The sequence below is a fragment of the Phyllobates terribilis genome, unplaced genomic scaffold (genome assembly GCF_046119375.1).
Source record: "Phyllobates terribilis strain yellow unplaced genomic scaffold, ASM4611937v1 Scaffold_4__5_contigs__length_816908805, whole genome shotgun sequence".
NCBI classification, from domain to species: Eukaryota; Metazoa; Chordata; class Amphibia; order Anura; family Dendrobatidae; genus Phyllobates; species Phyllobates terribilis.
In genome coordinates this window covers 546,285,244-546,311,326 of record NW_027362764.1, presented here as the reverse complement: position 1 = coordinate 546,311,326, position 26,083 = coordinate 546,285,244, and the positions used below count along the sequence as shown (strand labels likewise).

General features: G+C 43.9%; 1 protein-coding gene across 1 annotated transcript in view; it reads right to left on the bottom strand.

Moving 5' to 3' along the window:
• TMX3 (thioredoxin related transmembrane protein 3) overlaps nt 1-25,870 on the bottom strand; it is a 110,856-nt gene extending 84,986 nt beyond the window's left edge. The window contains exons 1-4 of the mRNA XM_073678964.1: nt 25,761-25,870; nt 23,496-23,547; nt 5,811-5,850; nt 2,915-3,038 (exon numbers count right to left, since the gene is read on the bottom strand). Coding sequence (XP_073535065.1) covers nt 2,915-3,038; nt 5,811-5,850; nt 23,496-23,547; nt 25,761-25,797 — 253 coding nt within the window. The 5' untranslated portion in view covers nt 25,798-25,870. The remainder of the gene's footprint in view (nt 1-2,914; nt 3,039-5,810; nt 5,851-23,495; nt 23,548-25,760) is intronic.
• Nucleotides 25,871-26,083: the final 213 nt, after the last annotated feature.

The window sequence follows — 26,083 nt, the reverse complement described above, 5'->3', positions numbered from 1 at the left end:
AGTCTCTGTCCGATAAAAATAAAAAAATTTTCTGAGGAGCTGCTTCCAGCAGCGACCATCCTCTGTGACCTCAAATTTTAGACTGGAGAGCTGGAGTAGGAGGAGCCCAAGCTGGAGGGGCCGGACAACACTCTTTTTTAATCTGAGGTGTTCTATCCTATGTGGGCTCTGCCTACCCACTAGTAATGACTGTGTCTCCCTTCCTTCCATCTGCTGCTGAAAAAACAAAACAGTGGAAGCACTGTCACTCGCCAGCAACAAAACAGTGGAAGCACTGTCACTCGCCAGCAACAAAACAGTGGAAGCACTGTCACTCGCCAGCAACAAAACAGTGGAAGCACTGTCACTCGCCAGCAACAAAACAGTGGAAGCACTGTCACTCGCCAGCAACAAAACAGTGGAAGCACTGTCACTCGCCAGCAACAAAACAGTGGAAGCACTGTCACTCGCCAGCAACAAAACAGTGGAAGCACTGTCACTCACCAGCAGAGTTTTATCTTTTTTTTTTTTCCTTAACTCATGCTCATTTTATTAATGATCTAAATATATTTTCTTCTAACCATTGGAAATTCACCTTTATAGTTATGTTATAGTACATTGCTGGGATGAGTGATAGTATGAGTTGAGGGCACCTTACTAATCTGAAGAAGGAAGTTCCTGGGTATCTACTGTGCTAAAATATGCAACACAGCACCACAGTGCAGGAAAAATCATCATCAGCATTTAAAAGGGGTTGTCCGACAAAACAAAAATAAGCTTTACTGTGTTTGAAACTCTATATAATGCAACTCCGTAATTTTCAAAAGTGTCCTAATGTCCCGGTTGAAGTGTCCCTCCTGCCGTCCCCACAGATCCACGATCACGTTTGTTTGGACACAAAGAGAACTTCCTCTCACTTCCAGCGTCTGTAAATAATAGGAATATAAGGGAGCTGGTGACAGGTTTATTTTAATAGCCAAATCAGCCCCGTTTATGTTTTTGCATCAATTTATAAGCAAGTGCCATATAGAAAATCCCTTCAAACACTGGACCATAAGGTTCTGCTATACAACCCCTTTAACTAGCGCTGTGGCCTATTTTAAAGACCATGGGGGCTTAGGGTAACCAGATGCTCACTGAATAGCAGGTCAAAGTAGATCCTAACAACGGGCCATCACTCTTAAACATAGGGGGGTTACCTTATAAAGTGCTGGAAAGGCTACTGAAAATGAAAGATGCATTGTAATATCATTACGGAATGACAACAATTAGTAGAATGTCGGAAATGCCAGATGCATTCATTAATATTCATCTTATTGAAAAGGCCAGCTAGATGAATAATGCAATGTGCTAAAAGCCGGAGAAGAAGGGCTGGTTTGGGCTTGTGGTATTAATCCACCCGAGTTACGCCTCATTTCCTTCCTTATAAAAACAGAGAGAGGCGTAGCAGCAAAGTGATTGGAGTGAAACGGCCTTGTAATAATGAACGGAAATGTGCATGTATGAGAAAAGGGGACATGGAGATCAGATTACTGCTTTAGGCTGTGTGCACACTATGCGTTTAAGTGTTTCCGCAGCGGCAATTCCACTGCAGAAACGCTTAAAAAACGCATGGTAGAAGGCCTGCTATGTTCCCCAATGATAATCCGCATGTGCTGCGCACATGCTGTGGAAATTTCCGCTGTGGATTATCATTGTGGAAAAAACCGCAGCACTACCAATTATTTTGCGGAAGTGCTGCGTTTTCGCCGCCATTGACTTGCATTGAATCGCATAATATCCGCATGACTACATGTGCACATGCGGATACTAAGCGATTCAATGTGCGGATGGTACCCGGGTGTGGAGGACAGGAGACTCTCCTCCAGACCCAGGTACCATAAGTACCTGCAAAAAAAAAGAATAAAATAAAAAATATACATTATACTCACCTTCCGATGGCCCCCGGTGTCCTTATCCGATGTGCCCGGTCTCCCCGGTGTCTCGCGGTGGTCTAAAAGAACCTTCCATGACGTCAGTTAGTCATGTGATGGGTCACGCGACCACTGATGTCGGCGGTCGTGTGACCTGTCACATGACTAAATGACGTCATGGAAGTAGTTTTAGACCACCGCGAGACTCCGGGAAGACAGGACACATCGGATAAGGACACCGGGGGCCATCGGAAGGCGAGTAGAATATTTATTTTTTACCATTCTTTTACGGTCACACTATATAAATCCATGCCGGTTGCATGGATTTATATAGTGTGACCAAGTTGTCAAGCACTTTCCAAGTGATTCTAAAATTGCTTGGAAAAGCGCTTGACAACCCGCATGTGGAAATGCATGTGAAGAACGCTTCACATCCGCATGTCCCTGGCAGGAAAATCGCATGTACAATCCGCATGCGTTTTTTCTGCCAGGGAGATGCAGAAACGCTCATCTCATGTATTTCTCCATCGTGGGCACTTAGCCTTTAGTGAATCTGTCAGCAGGTTTTTGCTACTGAGTCTAGAAGAGCCTGATTCCAGCGATGCATCACTTACTGGGGTGCATGGTGCAGTTTGCATAAAATTCCTGTTTTCTCTACTCTAGATATAGCAGTGCTATAAATGCTAAGCTGCGTATAGCCCCGCCCATACCACTGATTGTACACAGGAGGCTGCCAATCAGTGGTGTGGGTGGGGTTTCACGGATTAGCTGGACTGCCTGGCACATGACACCTAGTCCTACAGTGAAAATCTCCTGCTGATAAAACACTGATTGTATTGAAACTACAGCGCACAGCCTAATAAGTGACATATGTTCCTACATTATGTTGCCCTCAGATTACATAGCAAAACCTGGTGACAGTCGCTTTAATATCGGAACCAGGGACTATGAGATGAACTGTTCAGCTGAAATGTAACTGTCATTTAGAAGATTGACACAATATTCACAATGTAGACACTTACTTGAATGAACTGTCGCATCCATCTTTCCAACTCTCACCGGAGAACCGCTAGACCTCATTTCGATACCGACCTCATTCCAAACAGGTTCTAGTTTCTTGCAGTGGCCGCACCAAGGCGCATAAAACTGGGCAAAAAACAAGGTATACAAATGCTAGCACAGCCGCTCTCAAACATCTTGAAATAGTCAAAAGACTAGTAATTATAGTACATGTTATTCCATTACTTGCTCAATAGACTATTGTCTCAACGGTATTCATCCCCTAGCAAAAAGCACTGGCTAATGACAGACATTCTGCCTATTTTATGTACACACGGTTTTAAAGGGGTTGTCCACTACAACCCATTCTCAATCCCTATGTTTCCCCCTTAAAAAACAATACCACCTATACTCATGGCTTTCCCTGCGGTCAATCAGCGCCAGAGAGTTCGCTCTCCCCACCTTCAGATAAATCGCATATATCCAGAGGAAGCGAGAGCTGCCCCTTTAAATTTAAATGTTTTCATTTCAGTCAAATAATTTCTGCCTCTTTTTTCTTAAACTTAATTTCGACTTTATTTCTAAATTTGTTTTTTTTGCGGATATTGGTGAAAGTAAAAAAAGTGTCCATTTTTCACATATTTTAGGACTATTAAAATACATTTTAAATTGTGCTCCCTTTTGTAACAATTACATATTGGACACTTTTTCCGAGGAGGAGGAGCTAAAAACAGCAATTCGGACAGGCAGTGGCTTTCTTTTTATAATTTTTTTTATTTTTTTCATTTTAGATATAGTGCCCCCCTCCTTAAAGAGGTTTTCTCACAAACAACGTACATTTCAATTAATAGATCCTGGAATAATAATAAGTTCCACAATTGGATGTGTTAAAAAAATGTTCCTGTGCCGAGAAAATCTTATAAATGTGCCCCTGCCGTGTAATGGCTGCGTCTTACCATGTAGAGATGCTCCAGTTCATGGTCGCACATACCACAAATACAGGCCAGGGGAGGGGGTAAGCATAAATGACTTATGGTAAGTGAGTATATAGGTAAAACAGCAGGTGCTCCCAGCTGCTTTCTGAGGTAACACATTTCCCTGTCTGTTTTATCACAGGAATAAGTGTTTCTGCATCGTGACCTGTCCTGGGAGCTCATCATAAATGAAATCAGTGACATGAGCTCAGCAGCTGCTGGATCTCTTACTTCACGGACTGGGCTTAGGAGGAGCTCAAGGGGCTGGAAATGAGTCAGAAACACCCCCCTCCTATGTTACATTAGGAAGAGAAGATTGTTACTCAAGACAGCAGCAACTGTGAGCTCCTGCTGATCTGTATACTCACTTATCATGCTTGATTTATGCTTTTGTGGAGGGTGGTGGTATACGCAGAAAATAAATGGGAGCACCTCTGCATGGTCAGACACAGCCATTACACAGTACACAGCAGGGGCACATTTATAAGATTGTTTCAGGAACATTTTTTTTAACACTTTCATTTATAGAACTTATTATTCCAAGATCGACTGAGAAAAATGTACACAGGTCATGGGACAACCTCTCACCATCATAAGAGGCCTTTTGTGAAGGGACAAGGGGAGGAAATCATTTTAACATTTGAATACCCCTTAGTTTCAGGGCAAATTAAGCTTCAAGCCTCCACTGCTGAGTGAAGGCAGACCTGACCTGAGACCCAGCAGCTCCTGTTACGTCCCAGCACTCACATGATCACTGGAACTGGGTCATGCAGCGAATTTACTACTTCTTAAATAGTGTTTTGCACAGCGATCAGGAAGGCAGAGATGGTAGTCAACCATCTCTGCCCCCTCTGTGAGAAGTCTTCCCGCTTCGCCAGCTGCAAGACTTCTGTACAGCTGCTAACTGCAATGACGTTCTTAAAATCATAGACAGAGTTAGATGCAGGGCAGCCTGAAGTATTAAGAGGTTGGGCGGTCTGTTGTAGTTAAAGAAAAACAACAGGAAACTATTTTTTACTTAAGTGAGCCAATATCAAGCTTTGAATTCAAGATTTCTTCTTTTCGGCACAAATGAGACAAAGGAATTGGAAAACAAGAAACACGAGCATCTTTTAAAGTTGACTTAAAGAGTAACCATGATTTTAATTTTTTTTCTTCTTCATTAATCAATAGTACACATGAAAATAAGATACTTTGTAACATATATTAAAGAAATCTGCTTCTTGCTCCTCCCAGACGGATCTTTTATACTCAATTCACTTGTATTTTTTGTCTTCAGTGAATACAGATTTTCCCATTAATGAGATGGGAGATGGCAGCTGGTTTTCAGAAGGTTCTATGGAGAAGGGAGGTGGAGGAACTAGAGGCAGACAGACATTCTGCTGCAAGTTCTCCTGAAATGAGTTGCAGTTCTCCATGGAACCTTATAGGCACCAACTGTCAGCTCCTATCTCAGTAATGGGAAAATCTATGTTCACTGAAAACAGATTTTACCCGGAAATTGAGAGTGAAAGATCAGTCACGCAATAGAATGTAGCAGATTTAGCGCTTAACTGAAATCGTTCAAAGTATATCTTAATAGAAAATAATCTAAGATTATAATCTGCATATTGTCCACAAGGTGCTGTTTTTGCTTTTTCATGTTTTTTTTTTTCCAGAGTACAAACAAAAAAAAAAAAAAATATATGAAAATTCATGAAGTGTTTCTGAATTAAAAAAAAAAAAAGGCAGGAGAAGCCCCATGCACAAAATCAGCATAGAAAAAAAGCACAAGAATCATTTTAGGTTTCCGAGTCAGATTTTCCTGGCATAAAGATCCACATAAAGTTTGGACATCCTTTAAGGCTGGCAAAATATCACTAATAAAAAGTGACATGTTTTGGTGTCAGTACATTGACATGTATACATCTCACAAAGAAAATACAAGATTGACAGGAAGACTTACATCCACAAGCCACACATCCTCTTCTCGGGTTTCTTTGAAACTACAAAAACAAAAAAAATAATCAGTGAGTAGAAGTTCCCCACTGTAGTTGTATAACATATGATTTACAACATATCTACAGATATACAGTACAGACCAAAAGTTTGGACACACCTTCTCATTTAAAGATTTTTCTGTATTTTCATGACTATGAAAATTGTCCATTCACACTGAAGGCATCAAAACTATGAATTAACACAAGTGGAATTATATACTTAACAAAAAAGTGTGAAACAACTGAAACTATGTCTTATATTCTAGGTTCTTCAAAGTAGCCACCTTTTGCTTTGATGACTGCTTTGCACACTCTTGGCATTCTCTTGATGAGCTTCAAGAGGTAGTCACCGGAAATGGTTTTCACTTCACAGGTGTGCCCTGTCAGGTTTAATAAGTGGGATTTCTTGCCTTACAAATGGGGTTGGGACCATCAGTTGTGTTGTGCAGAAGTCAGGTGGATACACAGCTGATAGTCCTACTGAATAGACTGTTAGCTGCTTTTTTTTTTTGCCATAATACAAATTCTAAGTAAAGAAAAACGAGTGCCCATCATTACTTTAAGAAATGAAGGCGAGTCAGTCTGAAAAATTGGGCAAACTTTGAATGTGTCCCCAAGTGCAGTTGCAAAAACCATCAAGCGCTACAAAGAAACTGGCTCACATGAGGACAGCCCCAGGAAAGGAAGACCAAGAGTCACCTCTGCTTCTGAGGATAAGTTTATCCGAGTCACCAGTCTCAGAAATCTCAGGTTAACAGCAGCTCAGATTAGAGACCAGGTCAATGCCACACAGAGTTCTAGCAGCAGACACATCTCTACAACAACTGTTAAGAGGAGACTTTGTGCAGCCGGCCTTCATGGTAAAATAGCTGCTAGGAAACCACTGCTAAGGACAGGCAACAAGCAGAAGAGACTTGTTTGGGCTAAGGAACACAAGAAATGGACACATTAGACCAGTGGAAATCTGTGCTTTGGTCTGAAGAGTTCAAATTTGAGATCTTTGGTTCCAACCACCGTGTCTTTGTGCGACGCAGAAAAGGTGAACGGATGGACTCTACATGCCTGGTTCCCACCGTGAAGCATGGAGGAGGAGGAGGTGTGATGGTGCTTTGCTGGTGACACTGTTGGGGATTTATTCAAAATTGAAGGCATACTGAACCAGCATGGCTACCACAGCATCTTGCAGCGGCATGCTATTCCATCCGGTTTGCGTTTAGTTGGACCATCATTTATTTGTCAACAGGACAATGACCCCAAACACACATCCAGGCTGTGTAAGGGCTATTTGACCAAGGAGGAGAGTGATGGGGTGCTACGCCAGATGACCTGGCCTCCACAGTCACCAGACCTGAACCCGAGATGGTTTGGGGTGAGCTGGACCGCAGAGTGAAGGCAAAAGGGCTAACAAGTGCTAAGCATCTCTGGGAACTCCTTCAAGATTGTTGGAAGACCATTTCCGGTGACTACCTCTTGAAGCTCATCAAGAGAATGCCACGAGTGTGCAAAGCAGTCATCAAAGCAAAAGGTGGCTACTGTGAAGAACCTAGAATATAAGACATATTTTCAGTTGTTTCACACTTTTTTGTTAAGTATATAATTCCACATGTGTTAATTCATAGTTTTGATGCCTTCAGTGTGAATGTAGAATTTTCAAAGTCATTAAAATACAGAAAAATCTTTAAATGAGAAGGTGTGTCCAAACTTTTGGTCTGTACTGTACATACACACACATATTGCCAAAACTACTGCTACATGTACAGACCCACCCAACACATTTCTACTTGGATAGCAAAACTGTAGTAGTATCTAAAGAGTGACCGGCACATCCACTTGATTATAATAAAATTGCTTCTGCTTTATTGAAAATCAATGAAAAGGGTATAAAAAGTATATCCAACATTGGCCACATACTGACATATTTCTGGAGTACACAGCACTCCTAATCTTAGTCTGTAAGACAGTGTACGCAAGAAACACGTCAGTCAGTGGCCAATGGTGGATATACTCATTATTGAAAATCCATTAAAGGGGTATAAAGGAGAAGCGATTTTTTTAATCCAAGATGATGTGCTGTTCACACTTGGCTTTTTGGGTCGTGCCAAGTGTTGATGGTCTACAACAGGACTCACCCCCACGACCATAAGGTTTTGTTCACATGGACTTTAGTTAATGATGTGCTAAGCCTTCTTAAGAGACTTATTATATTTAATCTGCCTACATTATTTTCCTTTTACACAAAAAAAAAATAATATTATTATTAATAATCCATGTTATAATCTCCAGACGATCAGGAAAACCTGCATACATGACACTTTAGTATCTACAATGATTAGAATACCATTACTGGTTGTCTTCCGTCTGTCAATGCTGTAAACTGCTTGGAAACTCATCAGTACTATTGCAGCATCACGTCCCCTGGAGGCTCTCACAAGCGTTCCCTCAACTCCTCCTGCCATCACCAATCACCCAAGTTTGGATTATGACACAAAGTTTCGTCATCTATAAAGAGAAACTGGCATCATGGGCACCGGTGGAAACCTGACACACTCATCTGCAGTTTACTTATCCCATTTGACATTCATTAGTACAGTACACGGCAGCACACTGTCCGCTCCACCGAGTCCATTATCTGAGGACTACTCAGTGAACTGTGCGTTAATAAATCCCACCATGAAAGGATTTCCAGCACTCAGACTGCTGCATTCAGCAATTTAGTTAGGTGGCAAAGATATACTGACAGTGTGATTATGTAACATTCTGCACGCAAATGTCAACTATAGATATAAAGGGAAGCAATCAGTAAATGACCTATTTGTCATGGTGTAATGGGACCAATCTATAAATCCATCTCTAGAGGGGACATGTCATCGTCATATTGAAGACTGAAACAGGGCTTCATCACAACTTGGAAAGGGAACAAGAGCTAACAATTCCATATGACCCCCTGTTCAATTACCTGTTCACAGCAGGGTGTTGTAACTGAAGTAGGTTATCTGATAGAGAGCAGACAAAAAGTCTATACCAAAGGCTGGGAGCCGATGCTTTTAGTGCCTCCGGAGATTAGGCTTCCTCTGCTCAAAAGAACTAGAAGCAGATGTTCTGGCACCAAAGTCCAGTTATGAATATTGTTGTTTTTTTGTGACAGCGTAGGTCCTACAGTTATGGGAGACATTTTCAGCATTGTGAAAAAGTCGAACGTAACAAATTTACTTACATAACTGTGCGGTCTGCACATCAGCCCTGAATTAATATTGGCCAGATGGACAAAGTTGGATAAGCCAAGTCTTCTATCTATAGAAAACTAAAATTATAATGGGAAATATAAAATTAATATCTCCTGCCTGGGACCTCCATTGAAAGGGGGGGGGGAATCCTTAAGTTTGAGGACCCCATAATTTTTTGGGACGAAGCCGCATCCTATTGACCAGCCGTAATCACCAACAAAAGCTATGTGAATCTTATTTAATAAAAGCAGATTCCGAATTATAATCGTACTGTAACGCCAATGCTGGCATAACTGCTCCTCTTGGAAGGCACGCTGACATACCCACTGCTCCGGCTGCACAGCAGTGTCTGCATTCCCTGCACGATCTCTCTGTCCCGCAAATGTCGCGCAGGTCTCCCGGCATCATGCTTAGTGTGTGTGTTCCCTGAATCATAAAAGGGGTAGCGTGCACTTTAGAAATGACCCCAGCCAATAGCTGGGAGGCATCAGGTATTTAAGGCACGGTACCCTTTAGGGAGGTGCCTGTACAATGACCTCTTTAGTGATAACTAGCAGGGACAAACAAAAGTTAGCTGTCAGGTCACTGAACATTTTCTGTTTGAACCAGATGCTTGACCCGCCTAGTCTGAACCCGAACCTGTCCCTGTCATCAGTGTTATTCGAGCCTCACACCACTCCGGCGTTACCTGAACCAGTACTAGTGTCATTCCTGTCAAGTGTTTGAGGATCCATACTGCCTGTATTTGTATACAAATCCTGTCCTGCCAGTGACTCTCAGTCTGTGACTGCTATACTGACCCTTGGGCTCAGCTGCTGCAGTACCGGGGACTGCCCTTGGAGTGGTACCTGGTGGCCACCTGCAGCTCAAGCCTAACTTCACCATCAGGCGCTCTAGCGAAAACAAATTGGTTGCTTAGCCACGTCCCTCCAAGGGTAAGCCCGGACCGTGGCACAGAGGGTCCACAATCCACGTGCGTGACATATACAGTATTGCCATTTTACACATAAAACTTAATATATGGATATCTATGGTGCGATTTCTTTGCCTGTGTGGATTGGATGGGTTGTTACCGACATCTTGTGAGAATTTCATGTAAATAGCACCTTTAGAAATATATTTACTCAAAAAATTGGTGACTTGTTCAATTCTTATTTCATTCGCTGTATACAAATTCCATGCATTGGAATCGGATGCGAATATACTAAACATTCACTGGAAGAGCAGAATAACCTGCCCAGTAGGGAAAGCAGCAGAGGCATCTCCCATCAATCGTTAGTCAACTGCGTAACTGTTCTGATGATTGGAGGTACTGGTTCTTGTTCCAGACAAATTGGTGGCAGAAGTGGGATATCTGTGAGCTTCCCCCCGGTTGTCCCCTGGCACTTTTTTAAAATCAGGTTGTTGTGTAAAAAGTATTTTCTTCGTCAATCTTGCAGTTTTTACACTGACCACTAAAGCTACAGGTGCATCTCACTAAATTAGATCAAAAAGTTAATTTCAGTTCTTCAATACAAAAGTGAAACTCCTATATTATGTAGAGTCATTACAAACAGTGATTTATTTCAAGTGTTTATTTCTGTTAATGTTGATGATTATGGCTTACAGCCAAGGAAAACACAAAAGTCTTTAAATTAGAATACTTTATAACAGCTTGAAAGACGTAGTTACTTACCGGTAAAGGGATTTCTCAGAGTCCATGATGTCACCATGGAGAGAGAGGGGATCCGCCCTTCAAGGACAGGAAACCTACAGATAAAAAGGACGGCACCTCTCTCCCTCATCAGTTGTTTACAGAGCACAGAGAGGATCCCCAGGTTAGTAACACAAATTTTAGCATTTTTAAGGAGTTTACCAGACACACCTCGTGACTAAATATAAATATTAAATAAACTTGCACACCCATGCGTGAAGGGAAGGAATGTGCGGGTGCCGTCATGGGCTCTGAGAAATCCCGTTACTGGTAAGTAACTACGTCTTTCTCCTTCCTCCATGACGACACCACGGAGAGAATTACAGAGAAGTGTCGTTTAGGGAGGGACCACCGCTTCCAGAACCCTTCTACCAAAAGTAAGGACTGAAGAAGAGGTTAGATCCAGCTGGTAGTGCTTATAGAATGTATAAGAGGAAGACCAGGTTGCAGCTCTACATATCTGTTCAATTGAAGCGCTGGCTTTCTCCGTCCAGGAGGCTGCCACTGCCCTAGCCGAGTGAGCCTTTAAATCCTCCGGGGCGGTCTCCCAGCTTGATGAGTATGCCAAGGAGATGGCATCTCTGGCCCACCTTGCCAGTGTGCCCTTGGAAGCTTTCTGTCCCTTCCGAGGACCCTGGAAGCACACAAAGAGACCTGTCCTTCCTATACTCTCGTGTGGCCCCTAAGTACTGGATAATGCATCTTCTGACGTCTAAGGTGTGTAGGTCTTGTTCCCCCCTGTTTTTAGGATTTGGGCAAAGGAAGAGAGGGTGACCTCCTGCGATCTATGGAAGTGTGATCCAACCTTAGGAAGGTATGCTGGGGTCAGTCCTAAGAGTCACCCTGTCCTCTAGAATTTGCATAAAGGGGGGCTTGTATGTCGCTAACTCTACGTGCCGATGTGAGGGCTACTAAGAGTGACGTCTTAAGAGAAAGGACTTTTAGAGATGCATCCACTAAAGGTTCAAAGGGATGTTTGGTTAGGGCTGAAAGAACTAAATTTAAGTCCCAAGGAGGAGTATGCAGGGAGGGGATGGGCCTAGACCTGTGTGATGCCTTGATGAACCTAGAAATCCACCAATTTCTGGCCAGGTCGCAGTTGTATAGGGCTCCTAGTGCCGCAACCTGAACCTTTAGAGTGCTTATGGCCAGACCCCGCTCCAACCCCTTTTGAGGGAACTTTAAGATGGAAGCAATGGGGGCCTCCCCTTGTACCTTCGAACCCGCAAATGAGAGGAATTTTTTCCAGGTTTTACCGCAAAGTCTGGTGGTTACGGGTTTCCTACACTGTAGTAGAGTGGAGATTAAATTCGGGGAAAACCCTCTATCCCTTAAGAGCGCCCTCTCAAAATCCAGGCTGTCAAGTGTAGATTTGCTACCTGAGGGTGGAGGACCGGTCCCTGGAAAAGGAGATCCAGAATTTCTGGAAGAACCCAGGGGTCGGAGGTGGACATTATCCTTAGCCAGGAAAACCAGGGCCTCTTTGGCCAGAAAGGGGCTATTAGAATTATGCTTGCCTTGTCTTCCCTGGCTTTCCTCAGAACCGCCGGAATCAGAGCGATCAGAGGAAAGGCATAAGCTAGCTGGTGGTTCCATGGGATTGAGAAAGCATCTAATGCTGCTGGGTTCCCCCCTTGGGGGTTGACCAAGCAGAATATGTCCACTTTTTTGTTCTGCCAGTTGGCGAATAGGTCTATGGAAGGGTTCCCCCATAATTTCGTGAGTTGGTTGAACACCAACTGATTCAGCTCCCATTCGCCCTGTCTCAGCTGGGTCCTGCTCAGAAAGTCTGCTGTGATATTTTCTGTCCCTTTTATGTGGAGTGCAGACAGGGACTCCAAATTGTTCTCTGCTAACTGGAGGATGTACACCTGTAGTAGAGAATGGAACCGGGTCCCCCCCTGGCGATTTAAGTATGCCTCTACTACCCTGTTGTCTGAAAAAACTCTTACATGGTGTCCCCGTAGGGTGTTTAGGAATTTGAGAGCGAATTTTACTGTCAGAAGTTCCTTCATGTTGGAAGATACCCCTTCCAAATCCTCTGACCAGACCCCCTGAGCTATTTGGTCGTTTAGGTGAGCTCCCCACCCCCTGGGGCTTGCATCTGTAGTTAGGACCTGCGACACTGAGATTGCCCATGGAACGCCTCTGGTTAGACTGTCCACATCTGTCCACCATATTAGGGAAAGCAAGGTTTTTGATGACAAAATTAGCAGACCTTCTAAGCGCCCTTTTAGTGACTTTTCTGCCCCCAAGATTTCCCATTGCAAGTCCCTGGTATGCAACTGAGCCCAACGGACCCCCGGGATATAAGCAGTCATGGAACCTAGAAGGGACATTGCTCCCCGCAGAGTCATAGAGGGATGGTCTTTCAGACGAGATATCCGGGCTATCATATTCTGGATTTTCCCTGCCGGGAGACAGCATTCCTGATTCCTCGAATCTAATAAGATGCCTAGATACTCTTGTACTTGATCCAGCTCCAACCTGGACTTTACTTTTTTAGGTTCAGAAGCAAGCCTAAATTGGGCAAGGAATCCATGACCCTTGCTACATGGTCCTTGCAATGGTTGAAAGAGTTGCCTATTAGCAGATTGTACAGGTACGGGATGATCAGGATGTTTTGCTCCCTCAGATGGGCTATTACTTCAGCCCCAAGGGTTTTCACAAAAATAGTGGCAATTGCTAGACTGAAGGGGAGGACCGCATATTGGTAGTGTTTGACTGTTCCTTATAGCGATATTGCTACTCAGGAATTTCTGGTAGTCTCTGTGTAGAGGGACGTGATAATAGGCATCCTTGAGATCCAGGACAGGCATAAAACAGTCTGGGAACAACAATTTCACTGCCGATTTTATTGACTCCATCTTGAAGGTTTGCACCCTTAGAAATGTGTTCAATTTTTTTAGGTTTACAATTGTCCTGAATGTCCCGTCTGTTTTTGTCCTGAGGAACAGAGGGGAGTAGAATCCTTCGCCTTCCTCCTGTGCAGGGACTTCTTGAAGGACTGCTTTCCCTATTAGGCCTAGAATTTCTTGTTCTAGTGCTAGTTGTTCTACCCCTGATGACCTCATGGGGGTTATAACGATGTTTGGACGGGGGATGGAGTGAAACTGGAATTTCAGCCCTGTTTTTATCAGGTCTAAAATCCAAGAGCTGTTCAATATTTTTTCCCAGGCTGGGAAGAAATGAAGAAGTCTCCCCCCTACCTGGGGCTGACTCTCATGGGTCGGGTTTCCTGTTGTCACTGGGGGGGGCCTGTTAAACATAAACCCTTTGGCCTTTTTCTTCCTATCCTCCCACCTATCCTGGTCTTTGGGGGGTTTTCTACGCATAAATTTTCTGCTCTGAAAGGACTTCCTGTATGAAGTACCGGAGAGGACCGGGAAGCGTTTCTTGCTATCCCCAGCCTTGTCAAGGATATCATCCAGAGTAGATCAGAATAGGAACTCACCCTCGCAAGGAATGGAACACAGCCTAGCATTTAAGCAAGAGGGACCGCCTGGTCGCGTTAGAGAAGCTGGCAGCCCCGGCTGCCAGACTGACGGAATCGGCTGATGCGTCAGCCAAAAAAGCTGCTGCGCCCTTCATTACTGGGATGGAGCCTAGTATGTTATCCCTTGACGTTTTGTTCTTAAGTTGCGCCTCTAGCTGATCAAGCCAGACCATTAAAGAACTGGCTGTAAATGTGGCTGCTACTGCGGGTTTTAACCCTCCCCCTGTGGCCTCCCAGGCTCCTTTTAGGAAGGTGTTCGCTTTTTTGTCCATTGGGTCCTTTAGCACCCCCCATGTCTTCAAATGGCAGGGAAATTTTTTTTAGAGGCTTTAGCTATTGCTACGTCTAACTTTGGCGCCTTTCCCAAGAAGGAGCATACCGGGTCCTCAAAGGGGTATTTTCTCTTAGGTGACAACAAGCCCTTCCTTTCCGGCTTTTTCCATTCCCTCTTAATCAGGGAGTGAACTTTATCATTGTGAGGGAAAGATCTTCTTTTCCTTTGTTCCAGGCCACTGAACATCATATCCTGGACTGATTTCTTGGAGAGAGGATCTACCAACCCCATAGTGGACCTAATTACCTTAATTAAATTATCCGTACCCTCTATAGGGAAACCGCTACGACCCCCACCCTCAGAAGATGACGAGGACGAAGATAAGCAGGACGAATCTGAGTCTACCACCTCCCCGGCCGAACTGCTAGATCCTGATACAGGGGATAGGTTCCTGGTTTTTTATCGTTTCTTCCCCCTCTACTGCAGGGACTTGAAGGTATCTTCAACCTGGGATTTAATCAGGGATCTGAGCTCTGATGCGAACTTAGGGGTCTCCTCGCAAATTGTTTTTTCAATACAAAAGTTGCATAGTCTTTTTTGCCATGTGGTGGGCAGATCCTCTGCGCAAAGCGCGCAGGTCCTGTGTTTGGACTTGCCCGTACTCTTCCTTCCCTGATGAGAGAAGAAAAGAGAGGGGGGGTCCCAAGTTACAAATGAGTTTTCACGAAGATCACTTACTGTCCCGTTGTAAGAGGGAATACCGTATTTAAAGAGGAACTCGTTCCAATAGATGGGCCTTTCCTCAAAGTTGACGCCACGCTGGAGTCCTTGCTGCATTGCGTAGACGTGCAGGATGACCCGCTTCCACCATCACCTTGGCTGTGCTGGCGTGAAGAGTCACTGGGGGGGGGGGGGGGTCCTTTCGCACGCTTCCCATGTTGCGGAGGTGGTGATGAGTGGGGGTGCAGGGACTGCATCTCCTGCTCGCTCATAGCCGGTGCCAGAGTGTGCCAGGAAGCACTTCCCTGGCGCATTCCCGGCATTTTAACCCCTATAGAGCTCCGCCCCCCTCACCTGGCTTGTCCACTTGGCTGTCCACCTCCAGCATGGGGGACACCCCCCCCACCAGAGGGGAGTCCATCCCACCCCCCCAACGCTTCCTCTTGCTGGACATAACGTGCTCCGGGTTCCCGTGCGCGCGTTCAAACACACTGCTCCCAGAGGGCACCGCGACACTTCCGGTGCGCGCGCGCGCCCAGACCGCTGACACCCAGTGGAGCACTGCAGCTCACGTCAGAGGGAAGACACCCAGCGCGCGCTTTCGCAATGGCCCCGGAAGCCCAGGCATACTCACTGACCTGGGCCCCGACATCACTGGAGAACGCAGAGGCTCCGGTCTGCTTCAGCGCTGCGTCTCCATGCCACCCTGGAGGCCCACTGACCTTAGCGGTGGCGCTACAGGGCACTGCACCAGCCAAGGCAGGGAACCCACGCTGCCCGAACCGGTCTGGCCGGGCCTGGTAAGTCCATATTCTTCTTTTGATTCTTTTCTTTCTTTCATTCTTTCTGTAGGTCCCCGTCAAGGACAGGAAACCAACTGATGCGGGAGAGAGGTGCTGCCCTTTTTATCTGTAGGTTTCCTGTCCTTGAAGGGCAGATCCCCTCTCTCTCTGTGGTGCCGACATGGGGGGAAGGAGAAAAATATTTTTAAAATCTGAAATGTTGGCCTACTGAAATGTATGTTCAGTAAATGCACTCAATACTTGGTCGGGGCTCCTTTTACATCAATTGCTGCATCAATGCGGCGTGGCATGGAGGCGATCAGCCTGTGGCACTGCTGAGGAGTTATGGAAATCCAGGTTGCTTTGATAGCAGCCTTCAGCTCGTCTGCATTGTTGGGTCTGGTGTCTCATCTTCATTGCTTTTCCATAGCCTTTGTGCTACCAGTAATGTGGAAGCCTCCTAAATTTCCGATAACAGATGATGGACCCGAGTGGGGGCTTTTTTTTTTGGTGGATAGTGTTGAAGCTTTTGGAACATTTTGGATCACATTTATCCAGCACTCTATGCTGAGCACTGATATCGAGGTTTCCATTCACTATAATGAGGCAGCAGAGTCACTCTGGACTCCGACTGGCCTCTGTTCAGCGGTGCACAAAACTGTGGCGGATCACGCTTTAAAGCACGCCTAAAAAAACAGAGACCGTCGGATCACCTGGCATCAGACGGCGCCCACAGTGCCTCCATCTGAAGATTACAGGGAATCTTCTGCCGGAGGTTATGTCTGAATCTCGTATTTCAGAGATTTAAACGGAAACCCCAGTGTAAGCGCTCAGCGTAGAGCACAGGGTAAATGTGAGCCGATCCATACTGCGATCTTTGGAAGGCAGAATGAATAAATCAACAGCAGGTCAAGAAATGGTTATTTTTTTTACGCCGTTCCTCGTGCGGTATAAGTGATTAGACGACTTTATTCATCAGGTTGGTGTGATTACAGCGATACCAGATTTATATCAGGTTTTTATGTTTGGCAGCTATCACACACTAAAAGTTTTTTTTTTTGCAAAAACTAGTTTTTATATCGCCATATTTTGAAAGCTAGAATTTTTCCATATTTCAACCGACAGTCATGTAAGGGCTTGTTTATTGTTTATTTAAGGGACAAGTTGACATTATTGGTATCATTTTAAGGCACATGACATTTTTTGATCGCTTTCTATTCCAGTTTTTTAGAGGCAGAATGAACAAAAACCAGCAATTCAGGAATTGTTTTTTGGGGGGTTTTGTTCATGCCATTCTGCATGTGGTAAAATTGAAAAGGCAGCTTTATTCTTCGGGTCAAAAACTATTATATAGAAAAAAATATATATATTTTTGCATCGCTTTATTCTGAGAGCTATAACTTTTAAATTTTTCCCACTGATGGAGCTGTAAGGTGGCTTGTTTATTGCGGGACATGACTTTTTCAGCAGTACCATTTTATTTAACATTCGTCTTTTTGATCAAGTTTTATTCCATTTTTTTTTGGCAGTATGATAAAAAAAAAACAAAAAAAAAACTTTTTTTACGGTGTTCACTTATAGAGGTTAACTAGTGGGACAGTTTTATAGGTCAGGTCGTTCCGGACGTGGCGATAACAAATGTGTGCATTTTTGTTACATATTTTTTTATGAAAAAAAATAATTTATGGGTACAAATATATATAATTTTTTTTTTTTTCATATATATTTTTAGATTTTTTTTTTTTTAACTTTTTTACTTTGACCCACTATGGGACTTTCACTTTTTGCAGTCTGATCACTTGTAAAGAATAGCAAAGCAGGAGCTTTGCCATACTTTACAAACTGTCAGTGCTGACAGACAAACTTTTTACACCATGCTCTGAGCATGGTGTAGGAACTTTGCCAGCTCGAGCCACCACAACAACAATCGCACCCTCGTGATAACGTCGGGGGGGGGGGGGCGCCGATCCAAGGGCAGAGTGGGATCCTCCCTCTGCCTGCTCTCTAGACGCTCCGATTAATTTTGATAGCAGCATTTAGGGGGTTAAAGTGCCGGGACCGGTGCGGCACCGCTCCTGGCACTGAGTGCCAGTAGTCAGAATCAGTCAACAGCCGGGGGCGATCACCTGGACGTATCCATACATCCAACGTCGGTAAGTACCAGGCGACCTGGACGTACGGATACGTCCAAGGTCGTAAAGGGGTTAATGCAGCATCAGCAGAGCACAAGTTATGTCAGATTTATATCTGTAGTCGCCCTATGAAGTGGGACTTCAGACAGCAATGATGTACTAATCACCTGTCAGCATGGGCACCATAAACCCTGCCATACCTGCATCGGCACCATACAGGCTGCCATAACTGCTTTGATCTAATGGGTATATTCTTCGAGTTGTTCTGGGCTCTTTAGTTACCATTCGCATTATCAGTCTCTTCGATTTGTCATCAATTTTAGACTGTAAGCCCACAAGTGTAGTTCTCTCTCCCTCTTTGTTCCAGTCTGTCACTTTTAGTTTCTACATTGTAATTTATATATTAGTATTTTGTGCATATACAGAACCATGGAACCAATGGTGATGTAAAAAGAAGTAATTTTCTTTTTGTGACCATGTCCAGGGAGGTTGACTACAGTCCACAGACCTTACATTTCTGAATAATATGTGCAATTCTAGTAACAGGAACATGAAGCTACTTGGAGATGATCTTACAGACTTTACCTTTAACATGTTTGTCTATAATGTTCTTTCTAATCTCCTGAGACATCTTTCTCTTTCGCTTTCTTTGCTCCATGTTCAGGTTGGTACACACCATGATAACAAACAGCACAGTGACTACTTTTCACCATTTAAATAGGAAGACTGGCTAATTACAAGTGTGTAGACACCTGTAAGGTAATTACAGGAAACACCTTTACATGTCCCTATGGTCAAATTATTTTCAGTCCTTTCTAGGGGTACAACCATTTTTTTTTTCAGTCCATTTTCATTAGTTTCAAGTTATTTCATTACAGAAAAGTTCCACGTGTATAGATATGTCACAATCAAAAAAAATGCTTTTATCTTTAGCAAAACGAAATGATTTAAACTAAAAACATCAATACGACAAAGGCGTTAAAGAGGACCTGTCACCAATTTTTTGAACACATGATGTAATAGTGGCGGCAGAGAGAATAAAGCACTCCCCCCATATACACGATGGTATAGATATGTATACACATATAAGAGCCCCCCCACCTCAGTTCTTCCGGCACTAGCTCCTGGAATCCTCTCTTCCTCCTCAGAGCTTATCCTCTGACCCCTCCTGGACCCAGAGTTTTCTCTGCTCCTGCACCAAGCCAATAGTGCAGCGCAGTCCATCGAGGAATAAACTCCTCCATGGCTCTGTCTGGCTGCCACCAGAGAGGAGGACTGGTGTGCCAGGAAGAGAAGCCAATTGACTACGCATCAATGTGGTATCGTTGCTATCTGTATGGAACATGGTGACACTGCAGCTGCTGAATATGGCGACAGCCACAGATTCACTATGAATTGTGCACATGGACACTGCCTGAGTGGTGTCTCTCAGGGAGCGGCACAATCCCCTGACAGACACTTCAAAGGGCCACTTGAGGAGAGGAGTGGCACCGGTCTCATGTGTAGTAATATGCATGTTACTTTTCTTAACCCTCCGTCACGTACAATAGGCCTGACAGGCACATCTCTTTTACTTTCATTTCTCCTTCCTCACCAGATTGTGAGGAAATCCCCTCCCTCCAGGTAGTCTCCTGTCTCTAGCAGCTCTGTGAAACCTCATACCACAGTTGGATTGCAGAGCTTCAGGAGGACAGATATAACTGCGCTAATCTCTCAGGCTCATTGTATGTGAACACGTCACACTCAATAAGCTTGGTATTTTATGTTTTTATTCATCACAATTGTTTATTTAGCTTGTTTTATGAATGTATAGCACAAAGTGTGAGGATATTTCATAGAAATAAGGCAGATTAAAAAAGAAAGTGTGCTGCTCAGGCATATACAGTAGTTCCCTAACACATATTCCTTCTCTTGCTTCAGATTGTATGCTGAAATGGAGAGGAAAATGTACAATTTATCAAAAAACCTTGATGTTTAGGAAGTAACAAACATGCTGTTAGATGATGCAGACCCCACACTGAATGAGGATTTAGGAGAGGAAAGTGAGATTGATTCTCATGATGAGGTGGAAGTATGTGAAGTGGATTCTGAAACAAAGCAAGATGGTGACAGTGATGAGGATGAAGATGTAGAATCTTATTATATGGGAAAAGATAAAAAAAAACAATGGAACAAGAAGCCACTCCAGAAAAAACGTAGGGAACCTCAAAACATTATTACTCACCTTCCTGCAGTTATAGGAACTGCAAGTAATGCAAAAACTGCAGTTGAATGCTGGAATAGTTTATTCACAGATGACATTCTGGACTCTATTGTCACATATACCAACCAATATATAGACATTATAAAGGACAAGTTCATCTGCAACAGAACCATCAAGGCCACAGATGAAATAGAACTGCGTGCTTTTTTTGGATTATTATACCTTGCAGGAGCTTATAGGGCAAATAGACAAAGTTTAGAGGAAATTTGGAGTAAAGATGGGGATGGAGTTGAAAAATTTGGCCTTGTTATGTCCATAAACAGATTCAAGCTTCTAATTCGTTGCCTTCGGTTTGACGACAGAACTACCCGAACCGAACATAAAACACATGACCGACTTGCTCCAATACGTGATATATTCCAAAAATTTGTTGAAAACTGTAAAAAAAAAAGCTATTGCCCTGGGGAGAATCTCACTATTGACGAAATGCTCCCTGGTTTTCGTGGTAAATGTACCTTTCGTCAATATATTCCATCAAAGCCTAACAAATATGGAATAAAAATGTATGCCCTTGTTGATGCCAGTAAGACCTACACTTACAACCTGGAAGTTTATACAGGAAAACAACCAGAAGGTCCTTACTGTGTCAGCAACAAACCCAGTGATGTTGTAAAAAGACTGGCTGAGCCCTTATTTGGATCGGGTCGCAATATAACAGCTGACAATTGGTTTTCAAATTGTGATCTGATTATCTGAAAATGCAGAAGCTTTCATATGTCGGAACTGTAAGAAAAAATAAAAAAGAATTGCCTACACAGTTTGTAAGTGTGAAAGGGAGACAACAGTACAGCAGTATGTTTGCATTCCATAATGGAAAGGTTTTGGTTTCCTATCTACCACAAGCAAAAAAAATTGTACTTCTTCTATCAACACTTCATGATGATGATGCCATCGATCCTGGGACTGAGGCACAAAAAAACCCAGAGATAATTACATTTTATAATGCAACCAAAGGGGGTGTAGATACAGCTGATCAGATGTGCTCAACTTTCAACGTCAGCAGAAACACCAAACGCTGGCCAATGGTCATATTTTTTGCTATGTTGAATTTGGGTGGTATAAATTCACAAGTCATTTACCTTGAAAACAAGCTTGAACCACTCCGTAGACGATTCTATCTGAAAAAATTGGCCCATGAACTAGTGCTTGGAGAGCTACGCAGGAGAAGTATGAAAACAATCGGTATCCCCTCTCGCCTTCAAGTTCAACTCAAAAGATTCCACCCAGAAGATGATTGTGAAAATTCACCACCTGCACCACCTCCCAAAAGAAGGAGATGCACCACCTGCACCACGGAAAGCGGAATCAGAAGGCTTTCTAATTATGAATGTCACAAATGTCATAATGCAATCTGCCTGACACATGCAAAAATGATGTGTAATTCTTGCTCTTTGCTCTGCAAGTGTAATTTTTCTGGGGAAACTTCAGGATCTAATTCTGATTGAATATGTGTTTAATAGTACTTAAGGTACCTTAAAATTAAGTTTGTTTCCATAAATTTTCTTTGTAGAGTTTTTTGACAGAGTCGAACTGGGGACTATTTGGCGGGAGTTTTGAAATGTTTGTATTTCAGAGTTATTAGTTTTATGTTAAGTAAATGTTTTGCTTTTTTGCACCTGATTATGTGTAGTCTCTTTTATTACATCCCTATGAAGGTCACTGATCACTTTTAGAGCACTGAAATTGCAAACATTAGATATTATAGGTATTTTTCTAGCCTGCGCCTGACAGTCACATTGTATGTGAACTCGTTAGAACCGATATTGTATGTGACGGAGGGTTAAAGCATAACTCAGCCTGCAGAGGAGTCCATGACACTTGTCCAGGTGTTAGTGCAACCTCTGAGGTCACTCCAGCTCTACTGCCCCTCCCCCATACCATTTTGCCTATGGCTGCACCGCTATTCTTCCGTAGTGACTAAATACGTCTTGGCTTGGTTCGGCTGCAGCACGTTGTTGAAAGGGGTGTACATCTGTGGTAAACGGACATCGCTGTGCTCACATTCCCATTCTACTACCCAGGAATGAGAGGCGCAGACATGGCAAGAACATGTATTATAATTGTTATGCCAATGGCTAACTGCTGAGAGTTTTGTCAATCAGACACCAGGCCAACAGCTGATTGGCCGGGGGCTAAAAGAATGGAACATTTGCTCAATGGTAATTCCTACTTACATGATAAAGAGCAGCAGATACTGCATAAGGTTTTAATGTGCATTAGCAAGTATTCCAGCGACATGCTTTCTTACAGGGGCCGACAGGTCGTCATGCCACCGCAGGAAGCATCACGCTGCTCTTACATGATCAGGGAGAGAGCGGACCTCATAGCAAAATTGCAATCCATACATCAGTAATGCACATACAAACATTTTTTGTGAGCAGATAATCTGATAAATATTCAGGTAGATTTATAAACACTAGGGCTACAGTAAAATAGAGTGGAGCAGCTGCCCGTACAAAACCAATCAGACATCAGCTCACAATTTTAGGAAACCCTATGGAAAGTAAAAGCTATGACGGACTCCTCTCTCCCAAATTCTTGTGATTAGTCCTCTTGATGATGACAGGGGTTGTGCAGGACGATGTTATGTTCTCATTACCTCTCCACAAGGATGATGGAAGTGACTGTGGGTAACAGTATGTGATCTGTGCGCAGGTGAAGACAAGAGGATGCAAAAGCCGAACCGGACCAGGTTATTTCATTAAAGGCAGGTCAGGACGTCTAAAACATCAGACGCTGCAAGGTATTAGTGACTGTTATAATGTCAGACATCACAGTGCGAACCTATGACATCTGTGAGAAAGCCACAACCTACAAATGGCTGTCTGCAGACATAGGAGATCAGACAAGAACAGAAGTCATCAGCTCCAGGCCTCGCTGGGCGGCAGGGGTATACACTATATATACTGGACATGCTTATATCCTCAGCAGCATCAACGTACAGCACATGTGTCACGTGGCAGCTCTAGGCAACATTCATTCACCTCCCAGCACATACTGGGCGTCTATAAGTGGGCAGTGACATTGTATACATCCAGGAAAAGAATACCACGAGTAATGCACTTACGTCTCATCCAGGTCCTCTACAAATGCTGAGGAGCGGGCCAACAGGAAGATGGCTGCAAGAAGACACCGGGAAAGGAAAATGTCAGGATATACTTAACCTCCAGCCATAGATGTATATTATCTGCCTCTCCTATACATGGTCACAATGATAAACTGTCCAGTCACACACACACACATATATTACCTGCCCCTCCTATACGGGATCATATACTGTCCAGTCACATATATATATATATACACTACAGACCAAAAGTTTGGACACACCTTCTCATTTAAAGATTTTTTCTGTATTTTCATGACTTTGAAAATTGTACATTCACACTGAAGGCATCAAAACTATGAATTAACACATGTGGAATTATATACTTAACAAAAAAGTGTGAAACAACTGAAAATATGTCTGATATTCTAGGTTCTTCAAAGTAGCCACCTTTTGCTTTGATGACTGCTATGCACACTCTTGGGATTCTCTTGATGAGCTTCAAGAGGTAGTCACCGGACATGGTCTTCCAACAATCTTGAAGGAGTTCCCAGAGATGCTTAGCACTTGTTGGCCCTTTTGCCTTCACTCTGCGGTCCAGCTCACCCCAAACCATCTCGATTGGGTTCAGGTCTGGTGACTGTGGAGGCCAGGTCATCTGGCGTAGCACCCCATCACTCTCCTTCTTGGTCAAATAGCCCTTACACAGCCTGGAGGTGTGTTTGGGGTCATTGTCCTGTTGAAAAATAAATGATGGTCCAACTTAACGCAAACCGGATGGAATAACATGGCGCTGCAAGATGCTGTGGTAGCCATGCTGGTTCAGTATGCCTTCAATTTTGAATAAATCCCCAACAGTGTCACCAGCAAAGCACCCCCACACCATCACACCTCCCCCTCCATGCTTCACGGTGGGAACCAGGCATGTAGAGTCCATCCGTTCACCTTTTCTGCGTCGCACAAAGACACGGTGGTTGGAACCAAAGATCTCAAATTTGGACTCATCAGACCAAAGCACAGATTTCCACTGGTCTAATGTCCATTCCTTGTGTTCTTTAGCCCAAACAAGTCTCTTCTGCTTGTTGCCAGTCCTTAGCAGTGGTTTCCTAGCAGCTATTTTACCATGAAGGCCTGCTGCACAAAGTCTCCTCTTAACAGTTGTTGTAGAGATGTTTCTGCTGCTAGAACTCTGTGTGGCATTGACCTGGTCTCTAATCTGAGCTGCTGTTAACCTGTGATGTCTGAGACTGGTGACTCGGATAAACTTATCCTCAGAAGCAGAGGTGACTCTTGGTCTTCCTTTCCTGGGGAGGTCCTCATGTGAGCCAGTTTCTTTGTAGCGCTTGATGGTTTTTGCAACTGCACTTGGGGACACATTCAAAGTTTGCCCAATTTTTCGCACTGACTGACCTTCATTTCTTAAAGTAATGATGGCCACTCGTTTTTCTTTACTTAGCTGCTTTTTTCTTGCCATAATACAAATTCTAACAGTCTATTCAGTAGGACTATCAGCTGTGTATCCACCTGACTTCTGCACAACACAACTGATGGTCCCAACCCCATTTATAAGGCAAGAAATCCCACTTATTAAACCTGACAGGGCACACCTGTGAAGTGAAAACCATTTCCGGTGACTACCTCTTGAATCTCATCAAGAGAATGCCAAGAGTGTGCAAAGCAGTCATCAAAGCAAAAGGTGGCTACTTTGAAGAACCTAGAATATAAGACATATTTTCAGTTGTTTCACACTTTTTTGGTAAGTACATAATTCCACATGTGTTAATTCATAGTTTTGATGCCTTCAGTGTGAATGTACAATTTTCAAAGTCAAGAAAATACAGAAAAATCTTTAAATGAGAAGATGTGTCCAAACTTCTGGTCTGTACTGTATATTACCTGCCCTTCCTATACGGGATGATATACTGTCCAGTCACATATATATATATATATATTACCTGCCCCTCGGGATCATATACTGTCCTTCCATACATTATAGTATTATATACATATCCAATCACACTTGCTCCTTGCTGTACAGTCGCTGATATTCCCCATACACACAGTGACCTGGCTTCTCCCTTCTACACCCCATACACCTTCCTGCACATCTTACACTCGCATACTTTCCGCCCATACAGAAGGATGAAGATGATGGATGGCTATGGCATCTGCACAGGGCACACGCTTTCCCTGCCAGCTCGCTGAGCACAGGCCCCAGTGCTGGCGATACATCAGACATGCCGTGTGCTCTTCACAAGAAGACATAGAAATCGCTTCTGTCATTACCTGTTGCTATGAAGGAGCAGAACCCGGCAGCTGCCATGTTGGGAGGATGTGATACCGGAAGGAAACAGTCCGGCAGCGCTATGGCGCCGTCCTCCTCCTCCTCCTCCTCCTCCTCCTCCTCCTCCTCCTCCTCCTCCTCTCCTGTGTGATAGGCTGTGCGGGCTGGACGCTGCTTCCTCACACAGGCGGGCGGCTACACCCGAAGCGGGCGTGACCTTGTGCTCCGGTTACACAATATTAGGATGAGGTTCATATAATGCAGCCTGATGGACTGGTCAGCCCCAGTCCATGAAGGGAAGGAGGCTGCCCCCGGTCCAGGAGGA